Source organism: Cetorhinus maximus, chromosome 16 (assembly GCF_964194155.1).
Source record: "Cetorhinus maximus chromosome 16, sCetMax3.hap1.1, whole genome shotgun sequence".
In the NCBI taxonomy this organism is placed as follows: domain Eukaryota; kingdom Metazoa; phylum Chordata; class Chondrichthyes; order Lamniformes; family Cetorhinidae; genus Cetorhinus; species Cetorhinus maximus.
Window position 1 is genome coordinate 81,751,131 of NC_135894.1, and position 17,734 is coordinate 81,768,864.

At 43.6% G+C, this 17,734-nt stretch overlaps 1 protein-coding gene across 6 annotated transcripts in view; it reads right to left on the reverse strand.

Annotated features, from left to right (window-relative positions):
* donson (DNA replication fork stabilization factor DONSON) overlaps window positions 1-9,982 on the reverse strand; it is a 57,214-nt gene extending 47,232 nt beyond the window's left edge. For 3 of the 6 annotated variants that reach the window (XR_013579207.1, XR_013579206.1, XM_078560215.1), the window contains exons 1-2: window positions 9,427-9,982; window positions 158-241 (exon numbers count right to left, since the gene is read on the reverse strand). Coding sequence is in view for 2 of the 6 variants with exons in the window: in XM_078560215.1 (XP_078416341.1) it covers window positions 158-241; window positions 9,427-9,789 (447 nt within the window). In the remaining 4 variants the exon portion in view is untranslated. The remainder of the gene's footprint in view (window positions 1-157; window positions 242-9,426) is intronic. The other 3 variants (XR_013579205.1, XR_013579204.1, XM_078560214.1) reach the window with 1 other exon arrangement.
* Window positions 9,983-17,734: the final 7,752 nt, after the last annotated feature.

Sequence of the window (17,734 nt, forward strand, 5' to 3'; positions counted from 1 at the left end):
ACCTTAAGTAAGCCATTGAGTCAATGTAGTTTTCCAGTGGCGTGGCTCCATTATGGAGATGTTAAAAATGGAATCAAAAAAAGTGAAGATTTCTCTTTCGGTAAATAGATTTTAAAAACTAAATAAAGCATATAGGAATGGTACACAAAGTCTTAACCTGAATTAGTACAGGGGCTGACTGTACTTGAGAAATTAAGTCTTCGCCTTCCCACATGGAATCTTCATCTTTTATAGAAGACACCTGTTTATCCAAGAGAAAATTCACAATATTAATACTTTGTCACACAAATAAAATCTTAACTCAAATTCAAGATAACATGTAATTGGCCTACCGGCAGTTGGTTAAAATATAATGAAATTGCTCAGAAGTCTAGTTCCAAGATATTGGGATAAATCTTCCATAGCAATTGAGTATTTTTTCCTATGATAATGGCTCCTAGTGCAATTGCCAAGTTGTAGGACAAAAATCAGAACTCAGTCTTAACTACCAGTTTTCCAGTGTGTATGTTCGATTCACTCTACATATTATCAAGAAACGGCTGAAGGCACTGGATACTGCAAAGGCTATGGGCCCTGGCAACATTCCGGCAATAGTACTGAAAACTTGGCCTCCAGAACTTGTTGCACCCCTAACCAAGCTAAGCTACAACACTGGCATCTACTCGGCTATGTGGAAAATTGCCCAGGTACGTCCTGTACACAAAAAGCAGGACAAACCTGGCCAATTATCGCCCCATCAGTATACTCTCGATCATCAGTAAAGTGATGGAAGGGGTCATCAACAGTGCTATCAAGTGGCACTTGCTTAGCAATAATCTGCTCACTGATGCCGTTTGAGTTCCGCCAGGGACACTCAGCTCCTGACCTCATTACAGCCTTGGTTCAAACATGGACAAAAGAGCTGAGCTCCAGAGGTGAGGTGAGAGTGGTTGTCCTTGACATCAAGGCGGCATTTGACAGTGTGGCATCAAGCAACCCTAGCAAAACTGGAGTCAATTGGAATGGTGGAAAACTCTCTGCTGGTTGGAATCATACCTAGCACGAAGGAAAATGGTTGTGGTTGTTGGAGGTTAATCATCTCAGTTCCAGGACATCACTGCAGGATTTCCTCACGGTAGTGCCCTCGGGCCAACCATCTTCAGCTGCTTCATCAATGACCTTCCTTCCATCATAAGGTCAGAAGAAGGGATGTTCGCTGACGATTGCACAATGTTCAGCACCATTTGCGACTCCTCAGATACTGAAGCAGTTCATGTCCAAATGCTGCAAGGCCTGGACAATATCCAGGCTTGGGCTGACAAGTGGCAAGTAACATTCGTAGCACAAAAACCCATCGCTGAATCTCTCACTATCAATATCCTGGTGGGGGCGGGGGGGGGGGGTTACCATTAACCAGAAACTGAACTAGACCAGCCATATAACCTTTTGATAACGTCCCACATAGGACGTTAGTGTGTAAAATTAAAGCACATGGGATTGGAGGTAATATATTGGGATGGATTGAGAATTGGTTAGCAGTCAGGAAACAGAGAGTAGGAATAACTGAGTCTTTTTCGGAGTGGCAGGCGGTGACTGGTGGTGTACCACAGGGATCAGTGCTTATGCCCCAGCTATTTACAATATGTATATCAATGATTTTGATGAGGAAACCAAATGTAATATTTCCAAGTTTGCTGACGACACAAAACTTGGTGGGAATGTGAGCGATGAAGAGGGTGTTAAAAGGCTTCAAGGTGATTTATACAGGTTGAGTGAGTGAGCAAATACATGGAAGATGCAGAATACGGTAGGAAAAACAGAATAGCAGAGTATTAGTTACATGGTGATAGATTGGGAAATGTTGATGTACAAAGGGACCTGGGTGACCTTGTACACCACTCACTGAAAGCAAGCATGCAGGTGCAGCAAGCAGTTAAGAAGGCAAATGGTAAGTTGGCCTTCATTGCGAGGGGACTTGAGTACAGGAGCAAGAATGTCTTACTGCAGCTGTACAGGGCCTAGATGAGACCACAGCTGGAGTACTGTGTGCAGTTTTGGTCTCCTTACCTAAGAAAGGATATCCTTCCCATAGAGGGAGTGCCATGAAGGTTCACCAAATTGACTCCTGGGATGGCAGGATTGTCATAAGATTGGGCTGACTAGGCCTGTATTCACTGGAGTTTAGAAGAATGAGAGGGGATCTCATCGAAACATATAAAATTCTGACAGGGCTGGACAGTCTGGATGCAGGGATGATGTTTACTCTGGCTGGGGGGATTGTCTAGAACAAGGGCTCAAAGCCTTAGAAAACAGGGTAGACCATTTAGGACTGAGATGAGGAGAAACTTCTTCACTGAGGGTGATGAACCTATGGAATTCTCTACCACAGAAGGCTGTGGAAGCTAAGTCACTGAATATATTTAAGAAGGAAATAGATAGATCTGGACTCAAAGCATCAAGGGGTATGGGGAGAGAGCAGGAGTACGGTGTTGAGATAGAGGATCATTCTCTGGACTGCCTCCAATGCCAGTAGATCTTTCCAAAGCTGTTCACTGTATTCTAGGCATGGTCTGTTGCCTTGAATAGTTTTAGCAAAACTTCCCCGTTTTTATACTCCATTCCCTTTGAAATAAAGACCAACATTCCATTTGCCTTCCCTATAACCTGCTGAACTTGCATGCTAGCTTTTTGTGATTCATGCACAAGGACCCCCAAATCCCTCTGTGCTACAGCTTTCTGCAGTCTTTCTCCATTTAAATAATATTCAGCTCCTCTATTCCTTCTACCAAAGTGCATAACCTCATTTTCCCACATTATATTCCATCTGCCAAACTTTTGCCCACTCACTTAACCGGTCTATAACCCTCTGTAGGCTCTTTGTGTCATCCTCACCATTTGCCTTCCCACACATTTTTGTGTCATCCGCAAACCTGGCAATAGTACATTCACTTCCCTCATCCGAGTCATTAATATATATTGTAAATAATTGTGGTCCCAGCACCGATCCCTGTGGCACTCCACTAGTTACGGGTTGCCATCCTGAAAATGCCCCCCCTTATCCCAACTCTTGGTCTTCTATTAGTTAGCCAATCCGCTATCCATGCCAATGCCATGGGCTCTTATCTTATTAAACAGTCTATGTGCGGTACCTTATCAAATGCCTTTTGGAAATCCAAATATATTACATCTACTGGTTCCCTTTTATCTATCCTGCTTGTTACCTCGTCAATGAATTCTAATAAATTTGTCAGGCATGATTTCCCCTCCATGAAGCCATGCTGACTCCACTTGATTATATTATGTATTCCTAAATGCTCTGCTATTACATCCTTTATAATAAATTCTAACGTTTTCCCAATGCAATGACAGATGTTAAGCTAATTGGCCTGTAGTTACCTGTTTTTTGTCTCCCTCCCTTTTTGAATAAGGCAGTTTTCCAATCCTCTGGGACTTTTCCAGAATCTTTGAATTCTTAGAAGATTAGTGCCAGTGCATCCACTATCTCTGTAGCTATTTCCTTTAATATCCTAGGATGAACCTAAGAACATAAGAAATAGGAGTAGGCCATTTGGCCCCTCAAGCCTGCTCTACCATTCAATAAGATCTTGGTGGATCTGCCCCAGGCCTCAACTCTTCTTTCGTGCCAGCTCCTCATAACCCTTAAACTCCCTGATATTTCAAAAATCTATCTACCTCTTTAAATACTTTGTGATCTAGCCTCCACAATTCTCTGGGGTAGAGAATTCCAGACATTCACTACCCTCAGAGAAGAAATTCCTTTTTATCTCAGCTTTAAAAGAGCACCCTCTTATTCAAGATTCCCCCACTGAACATCTTCTCAACATCTACCCTGTCAAGCCCCCTCAGAATCTTGTACGTTTCAATAAGGTCACTCCTCATTCTTCTAAACTCTAATGAATAAAGGCCTAACCTGTTTAGCCAATGTTGATGAGTCAACCCCTTAATCCCAAGAATCAGCCTAGTGAATCTCTTTCAAACTGCTTCCAATGCCAGTATATCCTTTCTTAAATACAGGGACCCAAACTGTACACAGTACGACAGTTGCGGCTTCACCAACACCCTATACAGTTGTAACAGGACTTCCCTATTTTTAAACTCCAACCCCTAGCAATACAGGCCAAAATTCCATTTGCCTTCTTAATTACTTGCTGCACCTGCATGCTACCTTTTTGTGTTTCATGCACAAGAACGCCCTCTGTGCTGCACTTTTTGGAGTCTCTCTCCATTTAATAAGATCAGGTCGAATGTCTTTTTTCTGCTCCTACGTCTTATGGTCTAAAAAACAATCCTGGCCAGGTCCAATAGAGAAGTCTCTCTCATCAAGCCCTCTGGTCCTAGATCAGGTCTTAACCTACTAGGTCCAGGGGACATTTCAGCCATTAGCCCATTAGTTTCCCTAGTACTTTTTCTCTGATGATAGTTATTGTATTTATTTCCTTACCCCCAGCCCCTTGATTATTCAGTATTTTTGTAATGATATTAGTGTCTTCTACCATGAAGACTGATGCAAAATATTTATTCAACTCCTCTACCATTTCCTGATTCCCCATTATTATTTCCCCAGCCTCATTCTCTAAGGGTTCACTTTGGCCTCTCTCTTCCTTTTTATATATTTAACGAACCTATTACTGTCTGTTTTTATATTACTTGCTAGTTTACTTAAGGTTTATTTTCTCCCTCTTTTTTTGGTCATCTTCTGTTGGTTTTTAAAACTTTCACAACCGCTGGCTTACCACTACTCTTTGCCATATTGCATGTTTTTTCTTTCAATTTGATACTTAACTTCCTTGCTTGGCCATAATTGGTTTATCCCCTTCTTAAAATCCTTCTTCCTCACTGGGATATACCTTTGTTGTGAGTAATGAACTATTTTCTTAAACGTCTGCCATTATTCATCCACCATCTTTTCCGCTAAACTCCTTTCCCAATCCACTCCAACCAACTCTGCCCTCGTTCTTTTGTATTTACTCTTATTTAAGTTTAGCACAGTTGTTTCCTGCCCAAGTTTTTCACTCTCGCGCTAAATGCTAAATTCTACCATGTTATGGTCACTGTTTCCTAGCGGATCTTTTACTCAGATTATTCACTAAACCTGTCTCATTACACATTAGCAGGTCCAAAATAGCCTGATCCCTGATTGGATCCACAACATCTTGTTCTATAAAGCTGTCCCAAATACACTATGAATCCTTGCTCATGGCTACCTCTGCCAATTTGATTTTCCTACTCTATTTGAAGATTGAAGTCACCCATGGTTAATGTACTGCCTTTTTACATGACCTCATAATCTCCTGATTTATTCTCTATCCTACAGTATAGCTACTGTCAGGGGGCCTATAGACTATTTCCACCAATGTCGTCTTCTCCTTGTTATTTCTTACCACCGCCCATATTGATTCTACATCTTCCAATCCAAGATCATTTCTTGCTATCACATTTATTCCATCTCGTACTAACAAAGCTACCCCACCACCCTTTCCTTCCTGCCTGTCCTTTTGAAAAGTCACATACCCCTGAAATATTTAGTTCCCAGCTTTGATGTCCTTGTAATCATGTCTCCGTAACAGCTATAACCTCTATTTTTGCTGTTAATTCATTTATTTGGTTCCAAATACTACATGCATCCATTAATTTTGCCTTTCTACCATTTTTTCCCTCTTTGGCCCTATTTGCTGCTCATGTAGTGAGGTCCAACTTATTGGCTTTGAGATTGGCTTTCAGAATGTCTTTGTATCTGAGTTTGGAATGTCCTAAGGTGTGAATCCCATGCTCAGCTGGCTGCGGAATATTATCTTTGGTTATGTGGGAAACTTCCACATGAACTACAGAACCTGAGCTCTGAGGAGCACGCTCTTGATACCACGTATGCAACACCTTGCAAGAGCTTGTGTTAGGGATTTTGTCCTGGCATTTGATGTTGCAGATAGATCTTAAGCAGTCAAGGTGGATTATATCTAGTTGCTTTATGCGACACCATTAGGTTGTCCACGCCTTACAGCCACAGAGAAATGACTTGCGAACCACTGTCCCGTCCGGTAGGCTTTGATCTTTGTTTTGAGACCAACTCCACGCTCTCTCCAAAGACTGTGGGTGAGCCTGCTAGATGCTGAGCATGCTTTTGTCAGGCGATGGTCGATTTCATCATCCAACATGGTGTTGGAGGGGATGCTCCCAGATGGCAGAACCTCTGAAATGAGCTGAGGGGTATATTGTTGATTGTGATTATGGTGTCTTGAAGTTTGTGGCCTACAGCAGGTACAATGAGTCTGAAAAGACAAATTTTGCAAGGTCAAAGGCTTGAGACATGGGCAAAGTGGTCAACAAGCAAGTGGATGTCCTCCAGAGTGTGCAGCAGACAAAACTTCACTTAGCAGCTGTTCTGTGATTTTTGTGCGAGCCTTTACAGATTGAAGAGGTTGCCATCTGTCCTGAACTGAATGTGTACTTGTACACAAAGATCTCAACATAAAAAAGCATGGTGAAAACGTTGATGGCAAACAGAACTGGAGCCATTACGCAGCCTTGCTTGGTGTCATTGGTGATCAGAAAGGCATCTGATGAGGAACCATTCTGTATCACATGGTCAACATGCCATCATGAAGTGAGCGGATGACCCTTATTTTTTCAGGGCATACATATTTGTATAGCACCTTCCACAGGCCTTAACGGTTTAACTACCTAACACACCTAAAAGAGCAATCATGCATAGTCAAATATCAGCTGACATAACATGCATTGATAAGGTAATCTAGCTGACATTCTAGAGCAGTACATCCTACACAGAGGCAGCATCCTTCAGTTGGACATTAAGCCGTCTGCAAGGTGACTGTAATAGTATTCGAACAGCAGGGAAGTTCTACCCAGTGTCCTGCCTGATATTTATCCTTCAACCAGCTTCACTAAAAACAGATTATCTGCTCATTATGAATCACACTGCTGCCTGCACAAATTGGTTCAGCTTTCCCTACGTTATAAAACAATGGTGACACATCATGTTCGTCTTTTGAGGCAAAGATTACCACGTTCATCATCTAGGGTGCTTGGTAGGGCTCCAGCGGGTGCGTAGGTGACTGCTAAGGCCGATCTGTGACCGGAAGGTTCTGCTACAAATAGGACAGGATAACGTAAATGACAGTCTTAGATGAGTTGGTGGCTCAGGATATGCGCTTGACTTTGAAGGAAGCTGCAACATTTTTTATTTGGTTGCACCAGGTGCAGCAATCCTGGACAAGCTTCTTCCAGGACTCAAGGTTGTCATCAAAACTCCTAAGTGAAACCTTCAGACTGTCCCTGTAGCACTTCCTTTGATCACTTTGAGTGCACTATAGACTCAAGCTCTCCATAGAAGATTCACTTTGTTAGGTGAGTCAGGCGTTCTAGCTACACGACCAACCCAACTCAGTTCTATCTGACTGAATATGGTGTGAATTCTTTGCATGCCAGCTCAGGTAAGCATCTCAGCATCTGGTATTTTGTCCTGTCATCAGATCGTCAGAAAATTCTGAATGCACCTCAAGTGTTGAGCTTTTTAGCTTGACACTGGTACACAGTCCAAGTTTCACATGCATAGAGCAGCGTGGGCAGAAATATTGCTCTATAGACTTTCAGTTTAACAGGCAGTCTTACTGATGTTCGAAGTCTGTCAAAGGCTACACTTGCTTTGGCAATTCTTGCGTGTGTCCTGTCATCAATATAGGCAGTTTGAGATTGTGCTGCTGAAATAAGTGAACTTATCCACTATTGACAGTTTCTAGTCAAGGACTGAAACCCTGAGCTCGAGATAGGTCACAGTCATCAGCAAATAGGAAATTGCACAGTATGTCCTTGGAGACCTTGGTCCTTGCCTGGAAGTGTCTCAGATTGAGCAGCTTCTTGTCCATGCGATATTTGATTTCGGTGCCAGGGTCACCATCGTGGAAGGCATTGGAGTGCATGGCAGAGAAAAACATGCTGTGGAGGGTTGGTGATAACATGCAGCCCTGTTTAGCTCCATTCCTGACTAGGAAAATGGGTCAGAAGACTCATCCAGGACTCACATGAGCATGCAGTCATGGAACTGTCAAACCATTGTGATGAATCTGTGGCAGCTTGTTGCTTGTTTCTTTGTTGGTGGATAAAGGTCGCTTGAGAATGTGGTTAAACTGCTCTGTCCTCCATGCTAGTACTTGGACATTTTCTGAGCAGTATTGACCTGTAGGCACAGAGGATTGGTGATGAGCCACTAGACAGATTTTAGAACATTGTAGAATCTCTTCCAGTCTTTGTGGTCTGACATTCATCTGCTTTCTGATTCAGTCAAGTGTCTGGCATCTCTCTGAGCTTGCACTGGAGAGTCCTGCGGATGCTTCCATCGGTATAGTGATGACTTGTTATCAAAGTAAACCATGTAGAGATGAAGTTTCTCCTCCAGTAGTTTCTGGATTATCTCATTGTTTTCATTGAGCCAATCTTGATGCTTACAAGAGGTAGGGCCAAGGGCCTCTGGAGGAGTGGGGTACCCTGAAGGTCACCCAGGCACCCTAACACAGTGTGTCTATTTTCACGATATGCAGGGGACTCTCCAATTTCTCAGAGAAAGAGATTCCTTCACGACTGCCTGTTTGAGCCTTGAGACACTTCTTACCCAGGCAGACAGATCTTGATTTTTAGCTTTGAAATGGTAAGATAGTGGTCAGTCCAACAGTCAGCACTGCCGTTACATGCATATCCCTCTTGTTCCTCTTTCTGGTGATGACATTGTCGATTAGATGCCAAAGCATACAACATCTTGTTACAATAGGGAGGTGGAAAACTGTGTTGGTATTTAGGAGTTCATGCTCAGCACACATCTTCAGCAAGAGACGACCATTACTGTTGCAACTACGAAACCCATTTCTTTTTCCAATGACCCCTTCCCACGCCTGGTGAACTGCACCGACTCTTGCATCGAAGTCTCCCAAGTATGATGAGCTAGTCTGATTTTGGCACAGCAGCAATCAGAGAGTGACAGAAGCACAGGAAAAGTCATCGAGCCGAAACATTAGCTCGACTTCTATCTCCAAATTCTGCCAGCGTTTCTGTGAATAGGAGGAATCGGTACTTTTGTCAGCTGCTGCCCCTCTTGTGGGCTGTGCAACATCGCCCCAAATCAACTCCTCCTAAAGGCAAGCGGTCAAATACCGGCAGTGTAGTACCTTAAAAAAAATGTTTTAAAATACATGGAATCGCCCGTCACATTCACACAACTTAAGAAAAATGATATATTTTGAAAAAAATTCCGGCTGAGCACGCCTAACTATTTTGCTTCCTAGGAGAGAATATTGAGTTATTTCAGGTCCGGCGCAGTTTTTATAGGAAACGTGTTCAATGTTACACTGGTTACGAACGCCTTTACCCGGTTATCTTACGCTTTCTAACATGTATGAAAGGAACATTTAGAAGCTGCACCTGGCCGTCCCATTCGCCGCTGCTCGGTTTCGCTTGGTCGGTGGTGGCGGCGGCGGCCGAGGTCTTCCACTCTTGGGCGGAGAGCGAGCGGTGCAGGGGATTGCCGGTCTCCTCGGGCCAGTCCGCCCCGGCCTCTGCCCCCGACAGCCGCTCGGTGTTGCCGATGTTGACGAACGGGTTCCTCCTGCCCCTCTGCCGTTTGTTGCGGCGGCCCGGCTCCTCTTTCTCAGTCGGCGACGGTGGGTCCGAGGAGAGGCCGAGGCCGAGGCGCGGCGAGCTGCGGGCCCGCTTCCTCCTCAGCCTCAGCGTCTCCGATGGCTTCTTGAAACTGGGGGAATAACCGGCCAGCTGCCCGGTCGACATTTTAAAACGCGGTTAATATCGAGCGCTTCACTGGCACGGACTGAACCGGAGCTCGGATCGGACCTGAAACCCAGGGCTTGACTGATTATTTTTTTATTAAAAAAGTATATTTCTTTTCTTTCCCTTATGCAGATTGATTTCAGGAGCATTGATTTAAAACTTTCCCGTTTTTAGCTTCCTCTTTATATAAAAAAAAGAGAAAACAATCAGCAAAATTTCATCATTTCCAGCAGCGGATCAAAGTTTTTGAAAATTTCGCGCGAGCTGTCAGTTGAAATTTTCCCGCCGAGCGAGTGCGCTTGTGCAATTGAGGCTCCGCCCGCGGGGGCGGGGCGGGGGCGCGGGCGCGCGGGATCCCCGCGCACGCGCACTGTGGTCCCTGTCAGGATTTCTTCCAGGCACTGAGCCGTGGCACTGCGCATGCGTATTTTCCTGGGAACTTTCAAGCGGGTTTCATCAGTCTTGGGAATTCAGGACAGCTGCTTTACCCTGATAAAAACAAAAAGCTAAAAGCTACTGCGGATCAGCTTTCTTCAAGTGCAAAACTTAATCCAGCTTGAACAGATGAAGTAAATGGAAATACTTGGTTGGTGATGAGGGAAATCCACGTAGTTAATTAGTTAATAAACAAAATGGGTAAGTAAAAGTAAAATAATCCTAAAATCAGATGAGTTAAAATGCCCATCGCTCTCCTGCTCACTTCGGCTGAATGAAGCAAACTGTGGCATATTGCTCAACCCAGAGCTGAGCTTTATACCCCACTGCCTATCAATCAGCAAGACTGTTCACCTCCACCTCTATCTCACTCAGTTCTATTACTGTTGAAAGTCTTTATCTTACATCCACCAATATCCATAAACTCCCAACTTGTCCAAAGGTTAGCTGTGGTTTAACCAGGAGAAAGTTCCATTTGTCCATCACTTGTGTCTTCGATGATCTAACTGGCTCCCTGTAGCCCAACCAGCACGTTGAGTTTAAAATCCTCACCCTCAACTTCCCTGCATTGTCTCACCCCACCTGCAGCCTTATGTTCCCTTCTACACCCTTTGGTCCTCTAAACTGGCCTATGTATCCCTTTTCTATTACCCCACCATTGGGTGTAGACAGTTTAATCATTTTAACAATACTCACTTGAACTCCATTCCCAAGAACTTATGTCCTTTATGAATTATATATGAGAGCAAAATATTGTCCAAGCTGTCTTAGGTTTGTCGCATTGTTTAAGACACCAAAGGATTGAATTTCAATGTGGCTTCTCCTAATTCTCTGCTGTACCTTTGGTGGAAGATTTGCAGCATTCCTGAAGATTGCATTGAGAGAGGATTTTCTGCTCTTGCACTGTTGCTCTTTACCTTACAGATAATCTAGCTGCAAACATGGCTGGTCTCATAGAACTGCCATTGGGGCTGGAGGTCAAGAGGGAGCAGCAAGGAAGACACATTAGAGCAGGAGAAGCTACCATAAGTGGGGGGTGGGAAGGAGGGCATTAAACACCAGACCATATTCACAGAGAGTCTTGAGGAAGTACTTCTATTTCAATGTTGTTGAGGAGCAATGTAGCAGGTTCCTCATTTCACTCAGCAGATTGTCTCCTACTGCAGCCACGACTCCAGTCATGCATCAGGACATAGACAACAGTGACTGTGCTTGTGTCTGTCAAGGTCACCATCACCATCAACGTTTATGCCACTGGCTCCTTTCAAGTTACAACAAATGATATCAGCGATATCTCTGTTTGCAGTACATTGATGTTTCAGGGAGGCCGCCAAGGATCTCTAGGAGAAACAATTGTGTTTCCTTCCCTATGGGCAGAGTGAAGCAGGGCTAAAGCACATTAGGCTTTGCCTGTACGACAGGTTTCCCCAAGACATGTTGTCTTGCATGCTCTCACTATCGTTTTATCTTTATCAATTGAAAGTGATTCCACTCCCTCAACATACAACTGCTTTGTAAAGGGTTTTGAAGGGATTGTTATTTGGTGGTAAAGGCTGTCCTCTCTCGGCAAAGCTCATAACTTCTGTCAGAATCCACACACAAAAGAGAGTAAGCCTACAATGAGAGTCATACTGACATAAGAAACACCATCAAACAAACAATTGGCATGCTCAAGTAACACTTCTGCTGTCTGGAACATTTAGGAGGAGCTTTGCAGTACAACGCTAAGCTGGTATTCAGATTTGTGGTCATCTATTGCATATTGCATAACTGCCATCATGAAGGTTGAACCTTTACCATGATCTGGACAGCAACAAGTGCAGGGGGAGATGCAAAGGCCTCCTTTGCCAGAGCTGTGAGAGACTAGCTCATCAATGAGCATTTCACCTAAACCAGGCTTTTCGCCCCTGCCCCCTCCCACTCAACAGACCTGTGGTATAAAGGGTTAACAGCTATTACACTAATAGCTAATATATATCATCAGTGATCACACGTAACCAGAACTCTGAGAGAGATGGTTCTGGAAGAAGCCTCGTGCTTGCCTATCCCTGTACATGGTTGTAAATAGTTAATAAATGTTTCAAAGTTTCTAGAGGCCTTATTTCCAGGAGTCTATGTTAAACGCACCCTGGGATCGTTTATGATGATACTTCATGGTGGCAGCGGTAAACCTACTGAATAGCATAGATCCCTGATGAAACAAACGCTGGTAGGGAAATGAAAGCCATTGAATATAAGGCAGCCAGGCAATGACTGCAGCTGAGAATTAGAGGGAAAAGCATCAACGGAGTCCCAAGACAGTTGAGTAAAAGTCCCAGACAATCATGAAGAAAGTCCTACCTTTACCCAAATCTTTTGACCATGTGGAAGGGCCTGACCAAGCAGATCACTGGCAAAACTGGCATTGCAGCTTCAACAGGTATAGGACCGCTTCGGGGTTAGCACAGAAGCCCAGTGAAGAACAGGTCAGTACACTCTATCCCAGTGGCAGTAGTGCAGACAATACTCTAATAAGATAGGTTGCTGTTAGCTAATTAACACCCTATGATGAGGTTAATAAGGCCTTTGATTGTATGACAGAGGACCTCTGTTATAGAGCAGACACAGCTTAACAGGCACATTCAGGAATCCAGAGAAAGTATTGACTTTCTCATTAAGGACCTGTATCATTTGGCTGATAATTGCGAGTATGGGAATCTAAAGGATGAACTCACCTGAGACCACATTGTGATGGAAATGCGAGATGAAGCCTTATCTCATTTTCTATAGTCCAAGGAGGATCTAACATTGGCCAAGGCAGTGCAATTAGTGAGACAGGCTGAGCTACCAAGCAGAACCGAGTTTTAATCCGAGGTGATAGGGAATCTTTGTGGAGTCAGACCACTGACTCAGTTCAGTTTGTGAGCAATAGCGGTACCAGCGCATTCACTTCAAAAGCAGACACAGAAAGCGAAGGGAGAGGTTGCCACCATTACCCAGCGCTCCCGTCGTGGTGCGAGAAGCCACCACTTTGAAGCATGAAGCCGGGGTGAGAACAATGTTACAACACTTAAGGGCTCCGGGCCTTACATTCAATCATAAATGTGAGTTCTCTAAACCCAAATCCACCTCTTAGGCCATATTGTTCACACATTTGGTGTCAAGGCAGAACCCCAGAAAGCCGCAGCCACCAAGAATTTCCCATTGCCCCTTAATGTTACAGAGTTTCAATGACCATGCCCATGAAACAATCAGTTGGATAGGTTCTTGACCAATCTTGCATAGAAACATAGAAAATAGGAGCAGGAATAGGTCATTTGGTCTTTCGAGCATGCTCTGCCATTCAATATGATCATGGATGATCCTCTATCTTAACGCCGTATTCCTGCGCTCTCTCCATACCCCTTGACACCTTTAGAGTCGAGAAATCTATCTATTTCCTTCTTAAGTATATTCAATCACTTGGCCTCCACAGCCTTCTGTGGTAGAGAATTCCATAGGTTTATCACTCTCTGAGTGAAGACATTTCTCCTCCTCTCAGTCCTAAAAGGTCTACACTGTATCCTGAGACTGTGACCCCTTCCAGCCAGACTAAACATCATTCCTGCATCCAGTCTGTCCAGCCCTGTCAGAATTTTATGTTTTCATGAGATCTCCTCTCATTCTTCTAAACTGAAATGAATACAGGCCTAGTCAGCCCAATCTCTCCTCATACGACAATCCTGCCATCCCAGGAATCAGTCTGGTGAACCTTCGCTGCACTCCCTCTATGGCAAGTATATCCTTTCTTAGGTAAGGAGACCAAAATTGCACACAGTACTGCAGGTGTGGTCTCACCAAGGCCCTGTACAGTTGCAGTGAGACATCCTTGCTCCTGCACTGAAGTCCTCTCGCAATGAAGGCCAACCTAATATTTGCCTTGCACACATCAACAAACTACTATGACAACCCCTGAAGCAGGACCAGGCCTGGTATTGGGATGATCTCCAACAGAGGGAGTTTAACACAATCAAAGATATGCTCATGTCCATGGAAACTCTTGCCCCGACCCAGACCCACCCACCACAGTCACAGTTGATGTATCGTCCATTGGCCGAGGGACCGTATTGTTCCAAATTCAGTGTGACGGCTCTCACAGACCGGTATATTATGCATCCAGGGCACTGACAGATACAGGACAGCGGTATGCTGTCATTGAAAAAGAGGCCCTAGCTGTCACTTGGGCTTGCGAAAAGTTTTTGGAACGCATCCTGAGTCTCGAGTTTATTATCCAGACAGATCATATGCCGTTGATTCTAAAGGTTTAGTGAAGATGCTATCCCAAATTCAAAGGTTTCGATTACGGCTCATGAGGTTTGATGCCACTACAGAATATGTGCAAGGTAAACAGCAAACCACAGTTGATGCTTTGTCCTGTATTCCTGTGGGGAAGACGGCACAGAATGATATACACTTTTTGTTAAGGACATGGAGTCCTACGTATCCTTGTCTATCAAGTTCCTCCCGGCGACCACGCAGGAATTAGAGGAAATTCAGGCTGCCCAGAAAGCTGATACTGAGTTGCACAGATATGGGAGTACTGTGTTACTGGATGACTTGCGTATGTTCTTCGCAATTGTATTCTGAAGCAGTGATTTGAACGGCTGTCTTGTGAGCCTATAATGACCGAATTGTCATTCCCAGGGACTCAGGCTAAACATTCTCCAGTGGTTATACCAGGACATCTGGGTTTCACCAAGTGCAGGGCTTGGGCCCGCAATTCAGTCTGGTGGCTGGGCACCTCCATAGCTATTGAAGACATAATTTCCAATTGTACTAGTGCCACCAATAGGCAAAACTGCAAGGAACCATTGATGGCAACCTCATTCCCATCCTGATCATGGGAGTGCTTTGGGGTGGATCTTTTTGCCTTCAAAGATTACACCTACCTTATTGTCATGGATTATTACTCTTAGTGGAGTGATGTCAAGTGGCTACACGAGCCGACCTTGGTTGCAGTTATTGCCATGCTCAAGGAAATTTTTGCCACACATGGTATCCCAGATTTAGTTGTCTCTGACAATTTGTCAATTTGCCTGCAGTTTGCCAACAATTACTTTAAATGCTTCACTGAAATGTACAGCTTTGTCCACATCACCAGTTCGCCTAGGTATCCACAGGCCAATGAGGAGGCCAAAAGAGGGATCCGCACTGCCACATCCATGAAGAAAAATAATGACATCAACTTAGCCTTACTGAGTTACCAGTCTCCGCCAGTGCAGAATGGTCTGGCTCCATTGGAACTCTTAATGAGTAGGAGATTACACACAAAGCTCCTGAGCCTCCCACATACTCTTCTATCATGCCTCAACATGACAGAGACAGGAAAGGTGTGGAACAAAGGGGACCACTATCATGTGAACCAGACTGTGACATACAGCCATCGCCACAAAACACAGGATCCACCCGTACTCCGACCAGGGAAGTCTGTCTGGGTCCGAGACTAGAACGGCCAGGTTTTGAGTCAGTCCTTTCATCCATGTTCCTACCTTGTACACACTGACCACGGCGTCCTCAGATGAAACAGACCTGCACTGGTACCCATGAGCAGACGGCCTTTACAGGACTGGGCTGACTACCCAGACAACCGAGACTAACTAATCTACTAGATCGTTCACACGCCTCTCTGCAGGAAGACTGAGCTCCTAGGCCCCTTCCAAAGGACAAGAACATGATCCAGCAGACTGATCAAACCACCACAGCTTTCCCAGTGACTCAGGAACTTTGGTGGGGGTGGGGGTGGGGGAAGTAGAATGTGTAAATACTGAATGAGTAAAATGAAAGACTTGGGGATGGGGGGGAGCTGTAGCATAAGGGGTTAATAGCTATTATGCTAATAGTTAATATACATCGTCAGTCATGTCAGATCACATGTGACCAAAGCTCAGAGATAAATGGTTCTGGAAGGAGCCCCGTGCTTATCTATCCCAGGACATAGTTGTATATAGTCAGTGAATGTTTGAAAGTTCCTAGAGGCCTTAGTTCCAGCAGCCTGTGTTAAACAAGCCCTGGGACTGTTTACGATGATACCTTAATATCCACAATCCTTACCACCTTGCTTGCTACCACTATCTGATATCCTTCCTTCAGTCAGATTTATGGATCTTATGGGAAATAAATTGTGAGCTGTGACTTGATGCAAAACGGTGAGGTTGGTTTCTTTTCATAACTGCTTATGACCTCTGGCTTATTTAAGAATAACTGCAAATCATTTCATATTAAAAGAAAAAAGCTTGAGTATAACTCAATCTCAGGATCCTTTCTATTGTGAAATATGGCAATCAAACATGCTGAAATGTGATTAGGATTGAGTGGGTAGTTCTTTCAAAGAGCTAGCACAAAGAGTGGGCTGACTTGTTCCCTGTGCTGTACACAGCACTGTGACATCTTGAAATGAAATGAAAAAAAAGCATTAACAGTAGCAACTTGCATTTATATAGTGCCTTTACCACTATCATAAAACATCCCAAGGCACTTCAATTGCTGTATAAATTAAATAGCTATAGAAAGCAGTAAGAGACTGAAGAAGCTATATTACATTTTAATAACCTTCCTGTATGGGCAGTGCAATGACACTCAACACATTTGAGCATAAATCCTATGCTCCATGGATTACAGATTCCATTCTTGGATTTCCCAGATTTATATTGCTGTGAAGTGACATTTAGTGGAGCCTCCACCCTCATAAGGACAGAGAATGTTGATTCCAAGGTGCTTTTCATGTATTACCTTGTAGACATAATTGGCTTATGAAGTTTACGTCCATTGCCCAAGGAGGGCAGGGAAGACTGGAAGAAATGTGAACTTCAGTTTAAAAAAAAAGAATCTTTTTTTTTGCACCCTGTGAAATCTGCAGGGTTTGTATTACCTTAATGTGATAAGAACTGACATTGACAGATTGCTATTTCAGGTGTAGTTTATCTTTGTCTGGAAATAATGGTTGAGGGCTTTAGTTTGCATTAACACTGTAAATTAAATGTTTTTACACTACAGCAATAAATATTAATTTGAGGTTTTGGATTTCATCAAAATCTATCAGAAGTTTAATACAAAATTTATTCTTTACTGGGACACTATGGCACTCGGCGTTGATTTCAGGAATTGTTCCAAGAGTGAAATCTGATATGAAGTTTTTTTTTGTCTATAAATGGTTGAGCATGTTTCACTTCAATCAGGAACATTTTGTAAAAATAGAATAATGTGAACAAATACAGTGCATCTGAGATTAATGACACTCCTGTTTCATGGGATTTCTTGGGACTGAATGCAGATCATAAAATACAGCCCTGCTGGATTCCATTAACTGAAATATTTCCTACACATATCACATCCATAGACCTGGAAAGTTTCACTTTTTAAAATCTGGCTGTCTTCTGAGAACAAAAAATGATTCTACTGAGAATAGCTTCTAGTTACTAAGAATGCCATGATTATTGTAAAACTCCTAGGGAGCAAATTAAAAACACTGAGAATAGCGTATGGTCACTAAGAA